The sequence below is a fragment of the Chelmon rostratus genome, chromosome 4 (assembly GCF_017976325.1).
Source record: "Chelmon rostratus isolate fCheRos1 chromosome 4, fCheRos1.pri, whole genome shotgun sequence".
Classification (NCBI taxonomy): domain Eukaryota; kingdom Metazoa; phylum Chordata; class Actinopteri; order Chaetodontiformes; family Chaetodontidae; genus Chelmon; species Chelmon rostratus.
In genome coordinates, this window is record NC_055661.1 from 18057071 (window position 1) to 18078208 (window position 21138).

Consider the following 21138-nt stretch of genomic DNA (forward strand, 5'->3'; position numbering starts at 1 on the left):
CTGCTACTTTTGTTGAAGTAAAAAGATCTGCGTACGTCTCCCACCACTAAATATGTATATACAGGGAAAAAAATGTACTGAAAATTGTACATACATGTTTGTAGCCTGGCGTAAACTGTGCTGTACGCATAGCACGAGAGCGTGTTGCAGTGCAAGGAACTCACAAATTAACCTTGTATGTAATAAGTTGGTCTACAGAAAGAGATGTTTGTGGACATCTACAGACTGTGAAAGAAAATCATGCACATGCCGCTGCATAACAAGTATATTGCTCTGTATGTACAGTATGATTATTTGGTATTTTATTGCACACATTAATTCCAAACTACTCTAATTTAAAGAAAGATATTTAAATTTAAATAGGATTTAGCTGAAAGTATGGGATGCTTTTGACTCAACATTTCAAAGAAAATCTTAAAAAGAATTGCAAATAAATGCTTCAGCAACTGAGAGGAAACCTATGTTTGCTGTTTTAGTGAATCCCTATAAAAATTCTTTGCTTTTTTTAATCCTCTGATCTATGGAATAACCCTGCGTTAGAATGAATACTGGTGCATCCTGTATTCAGGTCTGCCGCATTAAATATAGTACATACAGTCTTAGTAAGTGTGAGTGTGAGTTATACAATTTAAATAAAAGCTAGACAACAAGCCTGCTATTAACCATGGAATATGTGTGCCCAGACCCAACAGCAAACACTGCACATGTACATTCCTCTCCGTTTCACAGGGGAACAACATTTTATAATACAGGAGACAAAAAAGGCCGCACGTCTGCTCCTGCATGTCTGCATGTGTGCGTGTTTGTTCATGTACGTCTCTGGCGTCATGAAGTGTACAGAAGAACATGTGTTTGGTACGAGAGGAGAAACCATAACATTGTCTGACACTCATGTGCAAAACCCATAAAACAATATGAGCATTTACAACCAAATTCAGACCAAAAATAACTGTTTGGTTACAGCTAAATAACCTGTCCGGCCCCTACGCCCTCCTCCTCACCGTCCCCTCCATCACCTCCCCCTCTTTCCCTGTTTGCAGCCTCATCCGGGCCGCCTCCCTGCCCAGTCCCACTTCCAAGCCCAAAAATAATACAATAACAGGATTAATAACAGCATGCGTTCCCTCAGACAGCTTGCTGGGTGTTTTATTATTTACACAGCAGGAGGAAAAGTACAGAATCATTAGACATACATTCTTCTATTTCAAACAGGGAGAGCTGTTAAATTTGTAATGATGTGTAAATGGTCAGACTCAGGGTTGCCTTGTCCTGCCCAGGTAAACGTTGTTTCCTGCTTCAGGATGTCAGACATTTGGCTGTGCAACACCAGGAGGAGAGAGAAATATCCATTCATTTCCACTGTGCTCACACAAACAGCTTCTCCTCTTTGCTGTAAACAAACAGTCCTCTAAAAGGTAAACACAGACCACATATCCAGACAGAGAAACCGAACATTAGCACAGAGTTGGCGTCACATTATTTCACTAATGGTTCAAACTCCCACTCCAGACTGTACACACACAGCTGGGAGCCTGAAGAATCATCACTTCAGTGTGTCAGCGGTTATATATGTGCAGATCTATAAACATCAGAGTTAATTTAACACTTTTAATAGTTTGGAACAGCTGTTACAGAGCAGAGTCAGATCTGTCTGAGGAAAAATAACTTTGCAGGTTGTTCTCGCCAACTCACCATTACCACCATGACGTCAAATCATTGGGTGATTTGTCACAGGTGATAAATGCTGTGTGAATTATTGTCTGTCCTCTCACAGACCCGATGTGTGACTTCATTATCATCAACAGTGTTGAATGACTTTTGAAGGATGCTGATTTATATGCACACCAGCATAGTGCTGATTATTATCAGAGCTGGATTAATCTCTTCACTCCTACAGACTCTTCAGCAGGTCTGTCACAATAAACTCAGCCAAAGTCGGGAAAAGGGCTCATGCATCATTGTACAAATACTCTGTTACAAGGGAAAGTCCTGCAAGTTACTTATGTAAAACCATGAAAGTGTAACCAGGAAAAGTACTTGATGCAAAAATGTGTCTTCTGTGACTGTTGTATAGACCTATGTGATACATACATCATTATTATAAAATTAAATAAATAAAAGCAGGAATTTTACTGTTGTAGCTAGTTGAGGTGAAGCTAATTTTTAATCAGATAAGGTTTCATTCAGGTTTCTGAAACCAGGTTAAGATGTTTACATGTGCAAAACATAACAGGAATCTTCCAAAACCCCATAACCGGGATTTTAGTTACTATACCAGTGTGTGTACAGTAAATGCGCTGGATGAAGCAGCATTAGCACTGTTAGAAAATGCTGAAGGAACAAAAGTCTTTTAAAAAAATGATCAAATGTAGTGTAAAGGTTGAAGGGTTTGTGCAAAGGAACAAAGTGACCGGCGTAACGTGTCACTGCAGTCTCGCCTGCTGGCTCTGACGCTTGTTGACTGGGAGTCTCAGACAGTCAGGCCTCTGGGCGCAGCCTCTCAGACGGTCAGCCCGTGATAAGGATGCTTTCTGTGGTGCTGCCCATGTCAGCAGTTTACAGTCAGGTTTTCCTGGCCGTCTGCGGATCTGTGGAATTTCTCCCCTCCTCGCCATCTCCAGCGGGGGCAGGCAGGGGCGAGCAAACAGCACCTGGAGCGGCGGTGGAGGCTCTGCCCTGACCCTCCGTCACACTCAAATTCACATCAGTGGATCACCTCCAGGGCTCCCTGACCAAAGATGGTGTGTGCTCCACATGGAGGCCATGTTTGGATAAGAGGATGAGTGAAGTGGGTTCAAGCCCAGTGTGATGTGGATGTATGTGGTGCATGCAGTTTGCCATCCTTTGCATCCGTGCACCTTCATCATTACAGCACTTGGACTTTCTTGAGCCGCTTGTACTTTACTTTAATACCACTTAATACTTCTACTTCCCTACATTTCCGATGGAAATATTACACTTTTTCTTCAGCTATATTTTGATTCAACAGATATAGTTACTGGTTACTCATTAGATTAATGCATTACACACAAAAACTTTTTGGCTTGTGAGCGCCTTACTAAAAAGCGGAGTCCACTCGGGGCCTCTTGCTATATTTTGGATGTCTATGATTTGTTGGCAGCTTTTCCAGCTAAGAGTAATTTCCCCTCTGACTCAGATGTTTTGTTTAATTAATTATTTGAGGCTAAAATGGCCTGACTGATCCAGTATTTCACAATACAGCAAAGATTAGAGAAAAATACAAAAAATGTTGTGTTTGTTTCCCCCATTTATCATCTCGCGGTCCCCATGATTTATCTTCAGACCCTTTGAACGGGCCATAGCTCTAGGTTGGAGAACCACTGACCTAAACCACCTAACTTTATATAAAGTAAATAAAATGACCTCAACAGTAAATTGACACAGTATTCATAATTTAATAATGTTTTTCTAATAATGCATCAGCCATAGGCAACATTTTACTGCAAAATGAGTTACTTTAATACTTTAAGCCCATTTTGCTGATAAAACTTTTGTACTTTTGAATGCAGGATGTTTACTTGCAGGATTTTTACGTCATTGTACTGTTTTACTTAATTAAAGGACCTGAATGCATCCATCACTGCTTTATTAGCGTGTTTCAGTACTAAATGTGCACAAATATTACAGCAGTGACATCCAGACTGTCTTCTGGTTGTCTGGGGGGCTTCATCACTTGCAAAGTGTCAAATAACAGACGGAGATGGTCTTATCAACCCGGCAAACACGGAGCAAATTTACACAGCATCTGAGAAACCCACAGCACGCTCGTTTGACAAACACCATGAGAGAGAGGTGAGAAGTCTAGTACAGTAACAGATGCTGCAGAGAAAATACACTCCATGACCTCAGCCTGCACCTGCCTGCATTTTCACCTCACAAACATTTGTTGAACATATGAGAAAAAATTTAATATCCTTAATTGTTCATACCAAATGATTTGAGCTGTCATCCTCTTCAGAGTTAGAGAGTTGTGTTACAGTAACAAATGAGAGTTGAGACAGCCAAAAGCTTCAAAAAGCTCACACATTTATAACCTATATTTAACATTATAAGACTATGAAGTAGTATATTTGGGCTGGACTGCAAGAGCACTGAGCAAAAAGATTGAATTGTGGGTAGTATTTATACATTTCCACGCACCACTGAGACAGCGTCCCTAATAAATCTTGTGACAAAGTGTAAATAGAGCGAGACATTCCCAGACGCCTCATGCAGAGTCATCGCCAGGTGAATAAATGTTTTTCTCAACCGCTCATCTACTGCAACACAACATAACAAACATGCAAAACAGGTTTTGTGGAGTAAAGCTCTGACATTTCCGCATAGCACAAATGCGCTAAGTGGAATCATTTCGCTGTTTTTCTGAGGTGTGTTATTCTAAAAGTATGTAAGAAATGTACCCCTCCCCATGCTAATGGCCCTCAGCTTCCATTAACTGGGCTGAACAGGTCAGTGGAATGACTTCATGTTGTTAAATATTTTTTCAAATTATCCCATCAGAAATGATTATTTAAAAAAAACTTTATTATAAAGCATAATAATAATCCAGAACACCTTTCAAACAATCAACCCTTTCACTTGATGGTACGAGACCAGACTTTACATTTAAGTCAAATACACAAAAATCATACATGCCATACTGCATGAAATGCATGCATGAGAGTATTTGTTCTTTTTATACCTCAACAGTACTTCACTTTAACACATATGCAGTCAATATTAAACAGAGGATCTTTTGTCTGACAAGAGAAGACCTAATAAATGTCGGGGGAGAACAGCACCAGTGTTTCCTTCAAAGTCAGTTCAGTTGTGCAGCATAACTGAAGGGATAACTTATTTTAACTCTTTGTTTTTGTGAATCATGCTAACACTCATGCACACATACAGCAAACAACACAGTCTTGCATCACTACAAACAACGTAACTTAACATCTAGCCGGCCGGGCTGCAGCGTCAGTATATCATGTGACATAAATAGGAACAGATTAATGTATATAGTAGCAAACATTTGAATGTAAAACAGCTGCACAACAGTGTAGCAGATGTAGATTAGGAGCAACAAGAAGGTATTGAGAATACCTGTGGGAAAACGGCAGCCAGGTCAGCTTCTGTGAAACAAAAAGGACAGACATCAGTGATGAGCTCTTCCCTTTACTTCTGATCTGAGCTATGAGGAGTGAGGACACGATAACTTACACAGTGATCCTGCAGTTTCTTGCCTGGACGTAGCTTCCTGTGTACCTGATGTCACAGAGCACCTCGTTGTTGGAGAAATCTGACTCCTGAACCAGCTGCGAGGGGTTCACTGTCACCTGAGAAACAGAAGAAGCAGCTACGAAATGTAAATTCACCACAAGGTCCCCAAAAACAAGAGGAAAAAGCAATAAAATAGGGGAAATATTACTTAACAGGTAAAAAATATCTTGTCTCAAAGAACCCAGCTATTACCAGCTATTGAAAAATCTTAGACCAAGGCAAACTAATATATATATATATATATATATATATATATTAGTTTGCCTTGGTCTAAGATGTTTCATCTTACTTAGACTTCACTTTTCGCAGTGTATATCCAGCTAAATGAAATGAAATATCAAATTAATTATTATCCATTTCTCCCTATTCTTAAAGCAGTTCAACACTCCCACCTTCAGTATGTAGTTTCCAGGTGGCACATCGGTGATGTCGATCCACTGGCAGTCAATGTTGGCGTGATACGTGTCGTAGCAACCAGGACTGAGCCCCTGGGAAAAACCCAAACTTATATTACTTCCAAATAATATGGAAAGACATAAAGATTACAGTAATGAATCATCGGCTAATCAAAAATTTGAAAATAAATGACCACACAAACAATGAATGAATGAATAAAATAATGGGTGGATGAGTGGAAATACAAATAAATCATTGACCAGGAGGAGCAACCTGTGTGTGAACAGTGCAGGCGAAGCGCCGTCGTATTCCCGGGTCACAGGACGTGTCCTCCAGACAGAAACTGGCCTTGTGTCCCTCAGCGACCTTTTGTCCAGTGGAGACGTCCAGCAGGTCATAGTTACTGAAGGCCTCCATACTATGGTAATGCCTGGAGACACAGAGAGAGACGGACACATGTTGATGGTATAGTGGTAGAATCACTTTGTACTCCTGAGAAAAAAAACACAAAATAGAGTTGCTTGAGAGGCTGTTAGATGATCAAATAGAGACATATTAACTTGAGGACAGGAAATCTGCACATTTTATTACACTCTGTGAAGACGTCTTAGCATGCAGGCAGCTATGAGACTAAATAATAATAAAAACGACAGAAAAATCTGGAATATTTCAAACTAAGTTTTGCAGAACTTTCTATTATTTACTGACACTATCTCAGTTTATTCAGTCGAGCCTGGGCACCATTGTGCATGGACTGGGTGGTGTTCGTACAACAACACTGCACTCACTGATGACAGCTGTGCCATTCCCATTCATGTCTGGGCTTCACTGGGAGGAAGTCTGCTGTTCCTTGATTCTTTACTCGCTGCGGGAAGCGCAGCAGGACTCTGTAGTCGAAGTCCCTCACGCTCGGATGATACGCAGACCTGAAGGAAAGGGAAACAGGAAGAGAATGAGCTAAATCACCTCATGTGTCTTCGCCATCGGAGCGGAAACCACTGAGAGCACAGCTGGGATTGACTCGTCGTAACACCTTTTCGTTTGTGGTATCTTTACATCACGTCAACTTTCCTTGCACATAAAACTCCTCATCCTCCTCGCTGACCGGTTCACGTGGTGGTTTACTGGCTTGATTTACTGTCTGAAGCGACAGACGTGGTTTCTGGGTTTTTGCATTCACCTCAAGAATCCTTTTCCTCTCATTTCAGAGCTGCTTTTATTTGCCAGAGTGGCTGCTGAGATCAGAGGAGAGAATCTCGGGCACTTGCCAGGTTGGAGTCCAGCGGCTGTGTCACTCAGCTGTAGCTTCCAAGTGGGACTGAGGCCAACACACATCCTAATGTGGCAACATCAAAGGACTCCTAAATGATTACCAGTATTATTTATATATATATGTGTGTATATGTCCCATTGAGTTTTGTGATTGAAAGCACGATTTGTTATCGCACAGGAGAGTGATAACAGCACAAAAGAAATGTTGGTGAAAGAGCAACACAACACACTTCCATCCTCACTAACTGACTGGTCGAATTCAATGGTTTCAACTTGATTAATGTGCTGTCATATAAATAAGCGTACCTGGAAAGACAGTTTTCTTCAGCAGCACAGCGGAGCGCGTACATCTGCACCCTCTGGATGTAAGAGGCAGCCTGGATGTAGTAAGGGTCGGGAACCAAGTCCGGGAGACCTGCACAAAAAAGATAATTGAATGTAAAAACATGCATGGATTCAACCAGATATGCAGGGACATTAACTTTCCCTTCAAGCTGTTTTGGGCTCTTCAGTCTCTCCTCTGAAGAAGAGGTGAAAGCTCCTCATTGATATTCTCAGAGGATTTTGGTGACGGACAGGAATGTGTGTTGTGATTTGAATAATCAGAACATTACCTTTAGTGTCTCACCTGTACATGTAAAACATCTACCTATATCTTTTGGTGTACAAATATAAACTTGGAATGCAAACCAGTAATAAAAATGCAATGCTTGGGTTGTTGATGAACTATGAGAATATCATGTTAAACAAGTAATTTTACTTTTTAACCCTGAGTGCATTTGATATCAAATACTTTAATAGCATACTCGAGGGGATTATTGAATGAAGAACTTGAATACTTTACTGTAACTTATAGTGGCTATGACTCCCGGGCTAGCAATCAACCCTTTCATCGTGATTAGCTCAGAGGCTGTCATACTGGAGACACTCATTTTGTCATTAAGGGGCATTAACTCTCAGTATCATTAAAAATGCATTAAAAGCTGAATTAGAAAAAAGAGGATTTAAATTTTGAACGTGAGGAACCTGTGCGTCTTTGCTCCACTCAGTGCTTCACCAAGAATGAACTGTAGGGATTTGTTGATTATTCAGAACTTGATTTTAGGGGTGTTATCACTTAAGAAATACTATATTTACTTATGTTATCGTGGTCAAACTTCGTCTCAGGCCTAATGATTTTCAAACTCTTTGGTTATAATGCGTCCTGTCCGCCTCACCATTGTGGAAGAACCTGGTGCCATGGCCCGGCCCAGGTGCAGGGCGCACAGTCACCCTGTTCCTGCGGTCCGGTGGATAAACGTTATAGAAAACCGAGTTCCTGTGATGAATACTGTGCGGATCCCGTGGGTCACTTGTGTCCGTAATCCGTGTTGCATCCGGTCTCGGACGAGGAAAGTGTATTTCTACGGCGTTACTGGAAAGCGCTGTGGGAGAAGCATTTGACTCGGGTGTGACTCTAGTCAGCGAATGCGCTCCTTGAGCGCTGCTGCGTGCGTCTCCTAAACTGGTTTGCTGCGGGGTGCGACGTGCATTCCCACCATCCTCAGCCACGGTGACCCATTCCGCTGTGGCAGGTGACCGGGCGGTTGATTCAGAGCCCTCAGATCTGAGCCTGCCGCCCTGGCTGTGCGTAAAGTCCGGTGATCTTACCGGTGACGCAGGGGCCTGTTGTGCGCGAGCGTCGCCTCCAGGTGTACTCCGGCCTCCTCGTGGGACTCCACTGCCGGAGAACTCCTGGATGGTGGTGAAAGCTGCAGAGCTGGCATTAGATGGTGCGGGTTCTGAACGGTATCCCCCAGCCACAGCGTCTCTGGTGGTTGCGAAGCGCGATGGGGACTGACTGTGTATCCCGGGTCTTCCCGAGGCGAGTAAATACTGACCCGCATCAGCACCAAGAACCGACGCATCCATTTGACTGACGTCGTTCAGATGAAGGTGACCACGGGCTGCGTCCTCGAGGTCTCCAGATCTGGTTCTGGCGGATCTACTGAGCTCAACCGGATGAACTCGGTTGAAATTGTTTTTAGTTGTGAGTAAGAGCTCAGTGCGTCTTCTGATTTGCGCAGGTGAGCGATATTGAGTCCCCGTGCTCAGTAAACTGTACACCTGACCGTTATTCTCCCACTGAATGCGGTGTCTCCACGGTCCCACGCGTGCGCGCAAGTGGTGCTGACCGGTCCCCAAACACACCAGAACATCTAGTAGGAATAGCAGTACGAGCACAAACTTCTCCATGGCTCAACGTGACGGTGTCTCTATCTGAGGAGCTCTAACACTGAGACATTAACGGCGAACATTGGAGTCTGACATGGGTGATGGGGTGGTGTTTTGAATACACTCGACTCCGTCACGCAGTTGCGCACAGCATCACCGCAGAGAGAGCTTGGGTTGAGATGTCTTCAAATGTTTGTCGTGTGAGTGACTCTTAGAAAAATGCTTTTATCCACCCATGCACAACAAGGAGCTGCACTCATGTCTCCGTTCAACGCTTTCACCACCGTCAGCTGGGTGGGCTCCGTATTTGCTCAGCACTAAAACTAGATAAATGTCTACGTGCAGAAAAAGTTGCCTTCACTACCATGAAACATTTCCAAAATATACAAAACAACGGTCCTGGTTTGTCATTAGACTCTGTGCGTCATGACGCACGGTGTTGTTGAAACAAGACTGCAGTGGCTGTGCTGGAGCAGAGAGAGAATTCAGCCTGTTGAATCTCCACACTGACACCAGGTCGGCCTCTGCACCACATGATGGCAGTGGACCCTCACTGTAACTCAGCGCTCCGGCGACGCTTCACTCATAACCATTTTCATAACCACGTCTCGTGACTTATGCGCGTGTCAGCACGTCACAGCCCCTTGTTTTTAGCTTTGAACATGGACGAAGATAAGACAAAGGTGAGACGGAAGAGGACAGAAACTTCTGCTCTGAAATTTGGGATTAAAATATACCTCGTGAGCAGTTCAGAGGAACTTGTATGAAAGATCCCCACTTTGAAGGAGCGGATTCAGTTCACTTTCATCACTTTGTAAATGTGTAAAAGGCCTTTAATTTGAATTCAGGCAAATTTCAGTTGATTGCCCGCCCTTCATATCTTAACTTGTGCTGTTTGACAACCTTCAAAGTCAGGTCAAGTTTATATTTATAGTCTTTAAAGGGCTCCACATCATTCATATATTAGGCTACAGATATTTATATAAATCTATCCCCCGCTGTAATATATGAGACATATCAGGAAGCTCTTTAGATCTGATTTTCTTTGTGCTTCACTTTTTACCACCACATTTATTGTAGGATGTATAATTTCATCATGCAGAAACCAGTCTGCTGTCTATTGACTGCAAAGATGAAATACTTTCAATGAACTCTATTAATTTTCAAAAACTTTATTTTAATCTTCTCAAACCCCCAAACCTTCAAGGATTTTCCAGGCCTGAAGGAATCCTGCACAACTTGTGCATAATCCTGCATAACTACATTCATTAAAAGACAGTCGCGTGAACTTAAGGCTTTTGTGGTGCCCTTTTATTAAGCTGCCTCTGTTTCCAGTCTTTATACACATGAAGATGAGGTTGAGTGGCAGGAAGTAGGTGAGAGGCCCTCACCTCTGCCTTTATTTTGTCCCACTCTTCCTCTTCCAAAGCCATTCTGGCTGCCTGGACGTGCAGACAGTCTGGTAGCCGGTAGCGTGGTGCCAGTCCTGAGCACATGGTGACAAAGACAACCAGCAAGCTCCAGATTAGAGGAGGTCTAAGTGTATAAAACCTCATGCATCTGCTGCTGAACCAACACTCCAAAAGCCCCCCCCCCCCCTCTAAATATACCCACACACCCTGGCAAGCACTCATGGCCTCTCAGCAATCTGTGTGAGTATAAATCCATGAGTGAGTGTGAGAAACAGGAGTAGGAGAGTGTGTGTTACTTACTGTCTGTGTATGTGTGTAGGTAAGTTGTGCGACGTTATTACGGGGTCCAGGTCTAGTTGGCTCAGGCCGGCTGAAACCATATCATTCCTCCAGCATGTTCGGTGGTCTCTCACAGTGTCAGCACTTGTTCTTTCAGTCAGTGATGTTCCTCTGTCCTTAACTCGTTGACACACATGATTTAAACCACCACCACGTCCCACATGTGAGATCTGACACTATCAATGAACACTGTCCAGAGGCGGGGTTTGACCTTTCCAGATATGACCTGGAAACCTGGTGGAGAAACTGAAGACCTTTCCCAAAGAACTCCAATTGGATCTCTTGAGCAAGGCATTCAACCCTATACTACTTATGGTGGTCAAAAAGCAACAATATTCTCAAGTTCGGCACCTAAAAACAACTTTGAATTACTTATACTTCACTTGAGTTTTTCTACGTATATCTATATAACTCTCCGCTCTGTTTCAGAAGGAAATGTTGAATTTTCCACTTTGCTGCATTTTGTCAGCCACAATAGCGAGTTATAGATTAAGATCTTATCTAAAATCACACGATGACTTTGTGAAATAAATGCAGGACTTTCACTTGTAACTGCATATTTGTACTAAGACACTTTGCTTCAATAAAATTACCAGTACAAAAATGTCAAAATATACTGTTGAGAAGAGGTTTGTGAATCCAAAAAGGCCAGATTTACAAATTTTTCCACAACATACATTTAAAATCCTGTTTCACAATGTCTCACAGCAGCACTGATTCACCTCCTGCACCTGTTGACCTCATGTGACGAAAGCCATCCACCGTCTCTATTCCAAACAATAAAAGCAAGAGCGGGATGACTCTGAGAACAACGCGGCAGTGTAATGTTCTGTATGTGCGTACATATGCGAACACAAACATCATAAAAACAGGAAATAGCCTCCATCTGCAGCGTAACACTCGTGTACCTGACATAACAGACAGGCCCTTACTGCTGATGGATGTGTTTCAGTCACATGATTCACCCAAGCTGAGAGAAATGAGGTCAGGTTTGTCCAGGAAATTGTCAAGACTGGATTTGTTTTCACTGGAAATAATGTAGCCACTGTTTCACATAGCTAAAATGTGCATTAGTGGATGTGTTGTAAACCTTGAGTGTGATCACAAAGGCCTGTGTGTGTGTGTGTGTCTTTATACTTTTAAAAAATGACCCAAAACACAGAACTATTATCTTCTTTTCTGTTGCCTGTTTCCCTCAGCTCCTGTTTGTCCTTGGAGAACAGCTCCACCTGTGTGCGTGCCTCTGCAGCCGTCACACATACTGCTGTCATTTTTAGCACCGGGAGTCCAGGCCAGTGTGGTTTACTCCGCGTCCACCTGTTAGAGCGTCACTACAATCACCTTGTCACTCCATTTCCACAAGACACACACATGACAGGTTACGTGTACCAGCAGCTGATGTCATTAGGAGCTGAAAGACTGGTTGTTAGTGTCACAGTATACAATGAAGCTTTGGTGATGCACTACAAGTCCAGCTGGCGCTGACACGGGAGCCTAAAGTTATCTGCTGCTCTCTGCTGCTTTGCAACACAGGTTTTCCACAACTGGGACACAAAATGACCTAAATCACTAATACTTTCTGACTGAGCAGCCAAAGCCTCGGCTGATTTTAAAGTCAAATGGTCCTTTGTTCCTCTAATGAAAGAAATCGTGTCAATGCACTTTGGAAATGAGGGGCCCCGAAAATACATGCACGTACCTGACCTCTTCTGTAATTAGCCGTGGTATAAGATGAAGTTAACACCAACTAACACCATGAAAGGATAAGGTATTCCCTCACGGTAAATGAGAAATTATTCTGGCCTATTTATACGTGTGGAAACATAGATGGTGTCGGCACGTGCCTTGCACCTCATGTGCTGTAAATCTAGTGCTAATAGGCTAAATCTTGTGGTTAGTCTCTGACCTACTCAGGTATCTACTTGAGGTAAGTGGGGACAGTTATTTCAGAGCTGCAGTGCAGGAAGCCTTTCCTGTCTCTAAAATAGATGCGAGTCAAAACTCGATGTGGATGTAGTTCATATGGATTGCTTATGTTCTGTATTTTAGGTATGCCGATAATGACATCAAAGAGATTAAATGCCTCGCCACTTGGATTATGTTTATTTGGTCCAGCTAAAACTGAGCTATGTGGCATCCAGAGTGGCCCAGTTTCTTCATCACCCTCTTCATTTGTGGTTTCCAACACGTCAGAGAAAAGCACAATGTTTCTTCCAGATTTCTTAACTTCTGCTCCATTATCTTATAACTATTTCGTAACCTCTTGGGGGGGCACAAGATAGGAGAGATTAGTTGATAATGAAAGTCTTCAGGTTATATAGGTCAATAAAGGGATGGTATGATGGTATTATTGGAGCCCAAATGAGCTGTGGTGACAGCAGAATTTGTAGTAATTCCTCTAAATTGAAACAGCTGATTTAATTTTCTAAAAATAAATCTTTTAGCTGTGACCAAACATACAGGCATTAAAATCCTTGGCTGGTTCTGGAAGGCCAGTGTCCACACAACTGCATACCAATACCAGTCATGGTTATCCGTATTTATCATTATAAAGCATGTGGCATTGCAGGTTCGGTAATGGAATCATGTAGCTCTTTATCTTGTAATATACTGAACATTGTAGTGGAATTTATTTTTTGGATGACCACACAAGAAAGCAGAGATTCTTGATGTTTTGTATATCATCAGATACAAACACATTTATTTGTAGGAGAACGAGACAAATGGTCCAGTACAAGTCTGTGGTTTAACATAACAGTAACATACTCATGATCCGTTGAACAATCACTCTGATCATCTGAAGATGATTAAAAAAAAAAGACAGCGATAAGTTAACATTGCTTTGTTGCGTTTACAAACAAAAGAATAAAATTAGAAAAACTTCGTAAAAAAGAATCCTTCGGACTATTTACAAATTCTGTACAGGGATGGAGGGGAGTCTTCCTGCTGCAAGAAAAACAGGAAAAAAAAAGAAATTAGATGAGGTCGTGCACTTTAATAGCCTTTTCCTTTTAAAATTGAGCCAACAGGGTTCCAATACAACAATATTTTTAGCTGGAGAAAAGAAACTGGCAGATTTTTTTTTAAAAAAGATGTACATTTATAAACCAAAATATAATTTTTGTCACATAGGATATAGTAGCATTTAATCAGTCCTCTTACCTATAAACGATTGAGCAGATTGTTCTGAATGTCCTCATACACCTGGTTGTAGATCTCCTCTTTGTGCTTCAAACCATCCAGATACTCTGCAACACACAACAAGTTGACAAGTTAAGAAGATGTTTCAAAACCAGCCTTAAAAACATTAGAAACTGTTGCAATTTTCTAGACAGATTAGACACAATTTGACAAAAAAAATGAGCAAATAGCAGACTAAATCATCAATGCTGCAACATACCAATATTCAAGCCGCTGTCCTCCATCAAACGCCTGTGTTTTAGGTACATGGGCCACACGTGGCCGTCAAACAGGCCGGGGGGGTCAGGGACAGTGTACTGTCTTGTTCTGAAAACAATAACAAGTAGTTAGAGACCATCTACTTGCCTTGACAGGTTTATGGGGAAACAACAAATGAAATGAATAATTATAAAAGTGTAAATGTGATTAAATGTAATAATATTGACACTAACAGTATAACTGATTCTGTTTGCGTACTCTTACCCTCTCCTTCTTTTGCACTCCTCATAAGGAATTGTGATGTAATAGCACTTGTCGAAAACATCCAGCAGGGGCCTAGAGGGGAGATGCACAAGGTGATGAACAAGGCCTTCAACCAAACCAGCGAAAAGGAGAATACTTATGCAACTGCTCTTACAGTGTCTTATCTGTATCTCTGCAGCATGCTTGACATTCATCCCTAGCATACAGAGTACTCATCACCTCGCAGCCAGCTTTAAGGACAACTCAGAGAGCCTCTTTCTGCTGAAACCCTTATCTCTATCTGCAGGACCCGCCCAACCCTGCCTGCACGGATCCGTGAGCATGTGCCAATGGTAAGCATGCAAAACTACCATGTGACACAGCAGAAATAACACCACCCATCTAACGTTTGTTGTCATGAATTTCTTAGAATTTGCAAGAAACAAGGTGGCCTGTTGTTGCCCGTCATGGAAAAAAAACTGTGAGGTGCATTAAGAGAGGGAACTTAGATTTACAATTAAGTTTACAGATTATAAACAAACAACATAATCTCTCACAGCGGAAATTGCACATTGTACAAATAGACACAAGCACTGTCTATACTAACCACAATTCTCATTTATAAAGCCAATTTATATGCAAGTCAACATAACAGGTCACAGGGTGGCGCAGACAGTGACTTTAAATTGAGCGAAGCAAAGTCAACTTACGGGTAGTTGTACAGCAGGAAGCCCTCCACGATCAGGATGTGGGACTGCTCATCAGGGTTGGCCACATCAGATGCAGACGACAGAGAGACACCGTGGGAACGGGCGAACTTCACCGGGTTCTCAATCCAGCCTTTGACTGTGTTGGTCATGGCCTCCATATCCAAAGCTGTGATGACTGTAGAGCAAGATTTATTGGGAGGAAGATAATGGAAGGGACAGTGAATTGATATGGATGAGAATATAAAAATTGAAATGTGTTTTGCATTTTTCCTCCAAACTACTGGAGTTTATTTTTATCTTAATGTTTATATAATGGTGTGCATGTGAAATGGCTTAAATGTATGAAATGTTGGAGGTGAACGTATATGACACTAAAGGGTAAACAATGAGTCACTGGCAGTCTTCAGTGAAGTCTTACCATCCCATTGTCTAAAGCCGTCCTCCCCGACCTCTATCTGATCAGGTTTCTGAAATAACAGTCACCAATAAAACATTGCTGCAACCTCACAGCTCTGAACAGTCTCAGTCTCCCACTCACATGCCAGAGTAATAAAGCCAAACAAGCACACACACAAAAGCACACACCAAAGGGCATGCACAAATTAAAGCAAGCATTTTTTTCAAAAGTACACAGCTTTAGTGGAAATGGCAGACAGAGGGAAAAGCTTAACACTATAAAATGTGGAGGTGCTACTGAAGATGAAGCAGAAAATAGAATCTGGTCATGTTAGAAAGGTTTTGGAGAAGTAAGGCTGAATAGGTATAAGGATAATTATTAAGCAATTAAAAGGATACAAGGGAGGAAAATAATGATTGACGCAATAAAGACATCAAGGCCATTTCCTTATTCCTACTTTGCTGGCATGCAATGCTCATGCATTACTCAGAGGAAACAGCAACAACAATAAAACTATTTATTATCCACCCACTAAAACTCACCTTGAAAAAGTCATCTTGGTGCACAACACAGCAGTTTGGCAACGTCTTGATCAGCTTGTTTGTCAGGGTGGTTTTGCCACCATTAGTGACTCTGTAAGGAAAAAAGTGATAAAATGTAGATTTATAATGTCTTCCTTCTTTTAATAATGTTTTAAAATGAAACTATTTTGGGAAAAAAAGCAGCCATTCAAGCTTCCTCCAGAGTCTCCATGTGGCACCCTTTGTTTACACTTTATAGTACAAAGTATTGTTCATTAGGTACACATGACAAAGTCACATCTGCCTGAAACACAGTAAAATGCAATAAAAGATGTATGTGATCAATTACATGTTGCACAGCTTTAATAGTCAAATGGTGCTAAATTAAAACATTTGCTTTCATTAAACCTAGTTAGAAATTAGAGAGTAATTAGAGTAATTAGAAAGCAATAAAATTGTGTCATTTCCTACTGTTAAAGTTGATATAGAAATGAGGATTGTAGTAATAAACGGCTTTTATTTTGGAACAACACTGATGTTGAATCTCCCTCCACTTTTGAGCTGAGTCTCGCGGTGAATTTTCAAATATCCCGCTCGAGTGATGACAACAAACCAGCCACACCGGACATGACTTTAAACCGGTCCAACAGCAGCCTTTACTACATTCTGGCGGGGAGCTGATAATACATATGGCCAGAAGGATAATGTATAACAACCGGAAGCCAACGTTCGAAATAAATAACCTCATCCGAACCACTGACGTTATAGTTTGTCTGAAGATGCCTCCACGAAGAACATAACGATACACAAAATCATTTAGTCAACAGTCTTACATTAACTGTTTAACTCCTCTCAACCGTCAGTAAGTTCCGCTAAGATGACAGCATTTCAGGTAGGAGCTGGTGTAACCCTACGTGTAAAATGCCAGCAAATATCTGTTTTATAAAAAAAATAAAATCTTACCCGCCAATTCCTATAATGTACTTCATCTTTTCGTCGCTTCTCGGCTGTCCTGCTTCACGTCAGCTGGAGGAAAAAGTCAAGAATACTTCTTTTATTTTTTACCGAAGTCAAGGATAAAAATCCAACAAATTAAACGGTTTAAAAAGTTTAAAGTCGAAACTGTGGACCGATATCGCTTCCCTACTGCGCCATTGACTGCGCGCGTGTGGCGCCGCAATTTATATCCAACTTGTGACGTATTGCGTCACCAAAAACGCAGGCAAGGGGCGTTCTCGTGGTAAGACGTGCTCGTGCCCTTTTAACCTCGTGCTACGTGCGCCGTCGCAGCAGCCAATCAGTTCTAGCAGAGATCACGCCAACAGCCAATCACAGCCGGCGGACTTTCACATATTTACATATTTCAGTGCACCTGCACTTGTCCGTCACAGATCAGCAGCTCGTACTATTCCATTCAGCAGTTAATCCACCTTATGACCTAAGGTACGGTGGAAAACTACCATTGATGGTGTTATATAGATACATTAAAGTAACAGCTGCGTCCTCTCTTTACCAGCAACCTGGTTCAATTTTTGTTAACAGTGCTACAACAATCAGTTAGATGGAAAATGGTAATGTGATTGTCAGATATTATTTAAGTGAACTGTGAATCAAGTTATTAAGGTAATTTGATGCTTGTAAACAATGTACGTAAAAGTCTGTCAAGCCTACATCATTTCAATAACTATTCACATGTATGGCTTCAAGAATGCTAAATGTTAATTAAAAGCAAAATGTGATTATAGTCTTTGACAGGAGGACAGATGAGAACACTTCTTTTCTCTGACTGTGGTCTGACCAGTCAACACTAGTGGTACTAGATCCTTAAGTAAAAGTAGCAATAAGTGACGTACAATATGTTTAAATGTATTCTTTTATAAGTAGGTCCTGCATTGAAAATTTATACAGAATTACAAGTACATATATATTGTGAGCAAAATGTACTGTAAGTAGTTAAAGTCAAAGTACTTGTCACACAGAAATGCCTCTTGTAGAGTGTTATACTATAATCCATATCATACGGTTGAGTGTATATCATATATATTTAATTTCAACTATATAGAAGTAAATGAAAGCAATGAGGAAGTACTTAAAAAATGTATTTAAGTATTGTAGTTAGAATAAAGGGTCTAAGGATGGAGGGTGTCAAATTCTGTTCAGATTGTAAATTTGTAATTTGTGATGGTGGAATAAGTGAATGAAATGGATTTGAGTTGACTGCTTCATTAGTTACTTGTTACCACTAGTCTACACTACAGTGTATTGCCTCTGCAGGACCTACAAAACATTCAGTTAAACATATAAGAATATGGAGCATGACAGGTACATTTTTCCAGGAGTTATTGTAATGAGATGCAATAAAATCTGCTCAACCAATTTCTGACACCCTCTTCAGATTATACAGCCTGGATCCTTTTTCCAAATCACACTAATATACACACTGGATCCTTTTAGCGATGTAGATAGAAACCCTCCACATATTCTGTCACATCCCAGATAAACTTACATGGGTTAGATAAAGTTTGTCGTGACAGTGAGCTCCTCTGTGCAGCAAGCAGGACCGCTAAATTTAAAGGGACAGCAGGTGGGTTCAGACATGACAGAGCAATGTACAACATGCCTGATGTTTTATTCTTTGTGGAAAATATCACAACTGGGACAGTATTTCACAATAGAGGTTCAGATTCAAGTAAATCTTAAGAGAAAACTGAGTTTTTTTTTTCATTTATAATGTATTAATGTGTTGATTTTGAACTTTGAACTTTTTCCGAGGCACTGTGTGTGACATTCATGTCTATTTGTGTGTATGTGTCCATGTGCAACGTGAATCCCGTCACAGCCGGGTCAAGGGTCGACAGTCAGGGTCCCTCTCTGTCAGAACTGGCTGTAAGGGAGATGTGTGGGTGACTCATGTGATAATCTTATGCTTATGCGGACATCACAGGACTCGATCGCAGCCCTGTCCGGACATGTGTGGCATCCCCTGGCGTGGTGACATCACATTGAAACAGCGGCACCAAAAGCGAGGTGTCCTATGGGATGTTGTCGAGCACCTGCATGTCCTCATCCGGCAGGAAGTTTGGCATCAAACCTCAAGAAGCCATTGAGGCAAATTTAGCTCAGCAGGTTGCTTAAAAATGTTCTGGGCAACTGTGTGCAACATAAAAAGAGACCTGTTAGGAAAAAGAAACAAAGAAGAAGAGAAAATTCTGTTATTTGATTACAGAAACGAATGACTGCACATTATGTATTGCCCCCATAATATGTACATTCATGAATGAACTCGAGACCAAGGCGGCCTTTTCATATTTTGGATGTGAATGTCAGTTTTGCTTGATGAGCTTTACCAGCGTTTCTTTCCCTCCCAATTATTATTCCCAGTGTTGAGGGACGGAGGGTGTTGTATGCTGTGGATACTGTAAAGCCTGTGAGGCAAATTTGTTATTTGGGGCTACATTCATTAAACTTACATAACGGTGTGTGTATAAGCATGCAAACACAGTCTGCATCATCTTCTTATTTGTGCTTTTAAGATAAGCTTACAAAGAACAAGCAGGAAGCCTCAGGCACTTCCTCCACTAGCTTTATTAAAAGGATCAAATTAAAATGCATGAATAAAAATAACACACACGTAACGCATTGCAACAGAAAGCCTAATTGCTCCTTAAACCTGCAACAAATGCTTGCTTTGCCTCTTGGGTGCAGTGGAAACAAGCTGTAAACACAACACTGACTTAATTATAGCACTTAATATGACAAACTTGTAGGCAAACATTTGCCTTTTTACACATCTGGGTAACAACTGACTATGAGGCTCTAAATTTAGATGTTGTTTTCATATTGGAAAGTGTTCTGCAATGGACAAAAGTCATCTGAAGGGTCTGTTTGGAAGTTCATTTGTTCCAGAACAAACTGTATCTGAGGACTAGAAATGAGTAAAGTTTGGCAACAAAAAAGCAAAAGATTTTGGGAGGAACAGTTTATTCAGTTCTATTTACAAGGCAGAAACAATCATTTCAATGTAAACACTTCAGAACCATGAATGATAGAGTGTCTTTAAATCCGAGCAAACATTTTACAGCAGAGAAATGGAAGGCAAAGAATTAGTAACAATATAAATATTGTGCTTTTAAAGTCAAAATGAACATTTTCACACCAGTCTTTTCTATGCAAACCTTGCTTATGATATTGGGTCTCACTTGATAAAGTAAACCTGGAAACTATAATAACTAAAAAAGGCTACACATTACATTCCTTCACATTTTCTGGATTTCTTTTAATCATTTGGTTTAAAAATAGGCACTCAGTGCAGCCAACAAACAAAATAATCAAAGAATCTTCTGGGTGATAAACATGCGATGGGCCTGCTCAGGTTTGGTTTACTGGTGTAAAAACAGCAGAAAAGCTGAGCCTTTTCATTAACATTCCTGTACCAGAAAGGCAAAAGAACATGAGGAAAACTCGAATTGAGATGGCACTTAAGAATTTCACGAGTCCTATTTTCTGCACCAAAAAGAAGCATAAACATGTCCATGCCTTACTAAAAGCTACACAACTGCACGACATCAGTCAACAACACAGAACAGATTTTAGGAGAGCACATCGCCTCCTAAACACAAATCATAAATCACGTAATACGCTGAAACCATTCAAAGGTTATGTGACAACCAAATCCAATAGTGCAAAACAAGGCAGGCAGGCAATACAATTATGCAGCTCTTTACAAAAATAAAAATTCTTACTCCACTGCTCTCCTGCTACAATAGGCTGAACAGGTGGAAGACATTAGATAAAATCAATGTAAGCCCAGAAAATGTACAATCCATAATGCTTTAGGAAGTTTGAGAAGTGTTTAAACTTCTGTACAACATGGCAACGTGTGTCAAAAACAGCCACAGAAAACATGAGGAGATGTTAAACAAACCCTTTAAAATTACATAAGTCACATAAACATTATC

At 41.1% G+C, this 21138-nt stretch overlaps 2 protein-coding genes across 2 annotated transcripts; both read right to left on the minus strand.

Annotated features, from left to right (window-relative positions):
* Positions 1–5213: 5213 nt before the first annotated feature.
* Positions 5214–9180, minus strand: loxl5a (lysyl oxidase-like 5a). The gene is made up of 6 exons (XM_041935652.1): positions 8163–9180; positions 7252–7360; positions 6462–6599; positions 5947–6103; positions 5670–5765; positions 5214–5333 (listed from the first exon to the last, which is right to left on the minus strand). The coding sequence occupies exons 1-6, from the start codon at positions 9178–9180 to the stop codon at positions 5214–5216; spliced, it is 1638 nt and encodes a 545-aa protein (XP_041791586.1).
* Positions 9181–13587: 4407 nt separating this feature from the next.
* Positions 13588–17347, minus strand: LOC121605184 (muscle-specific beta 1 integrin binding protein). Its single transcript, XM_041935000.1, has 8 exons — positions 17144–17347; positions 16202–16292; positions 15681–15729; positions 15263–15437; positions 14574–14645; positions 14311–14417; positions 14073–14158; positions 13588–13856 (listed from the first exon to the last, which is right to left on the minus strand). Exons 1-7 carry the CDS (start codon positions 17167–17169, stop codon positions 14073–14075), a joined length of 606 nt encoding a protein of 201 aa, XP_041790934.1. The 5' UTR covers positions 17170–17347; the 3' UTR covers positions 13588–13856.
* Positions 17348–21138: the final 3791 nt, after the last annotated feature.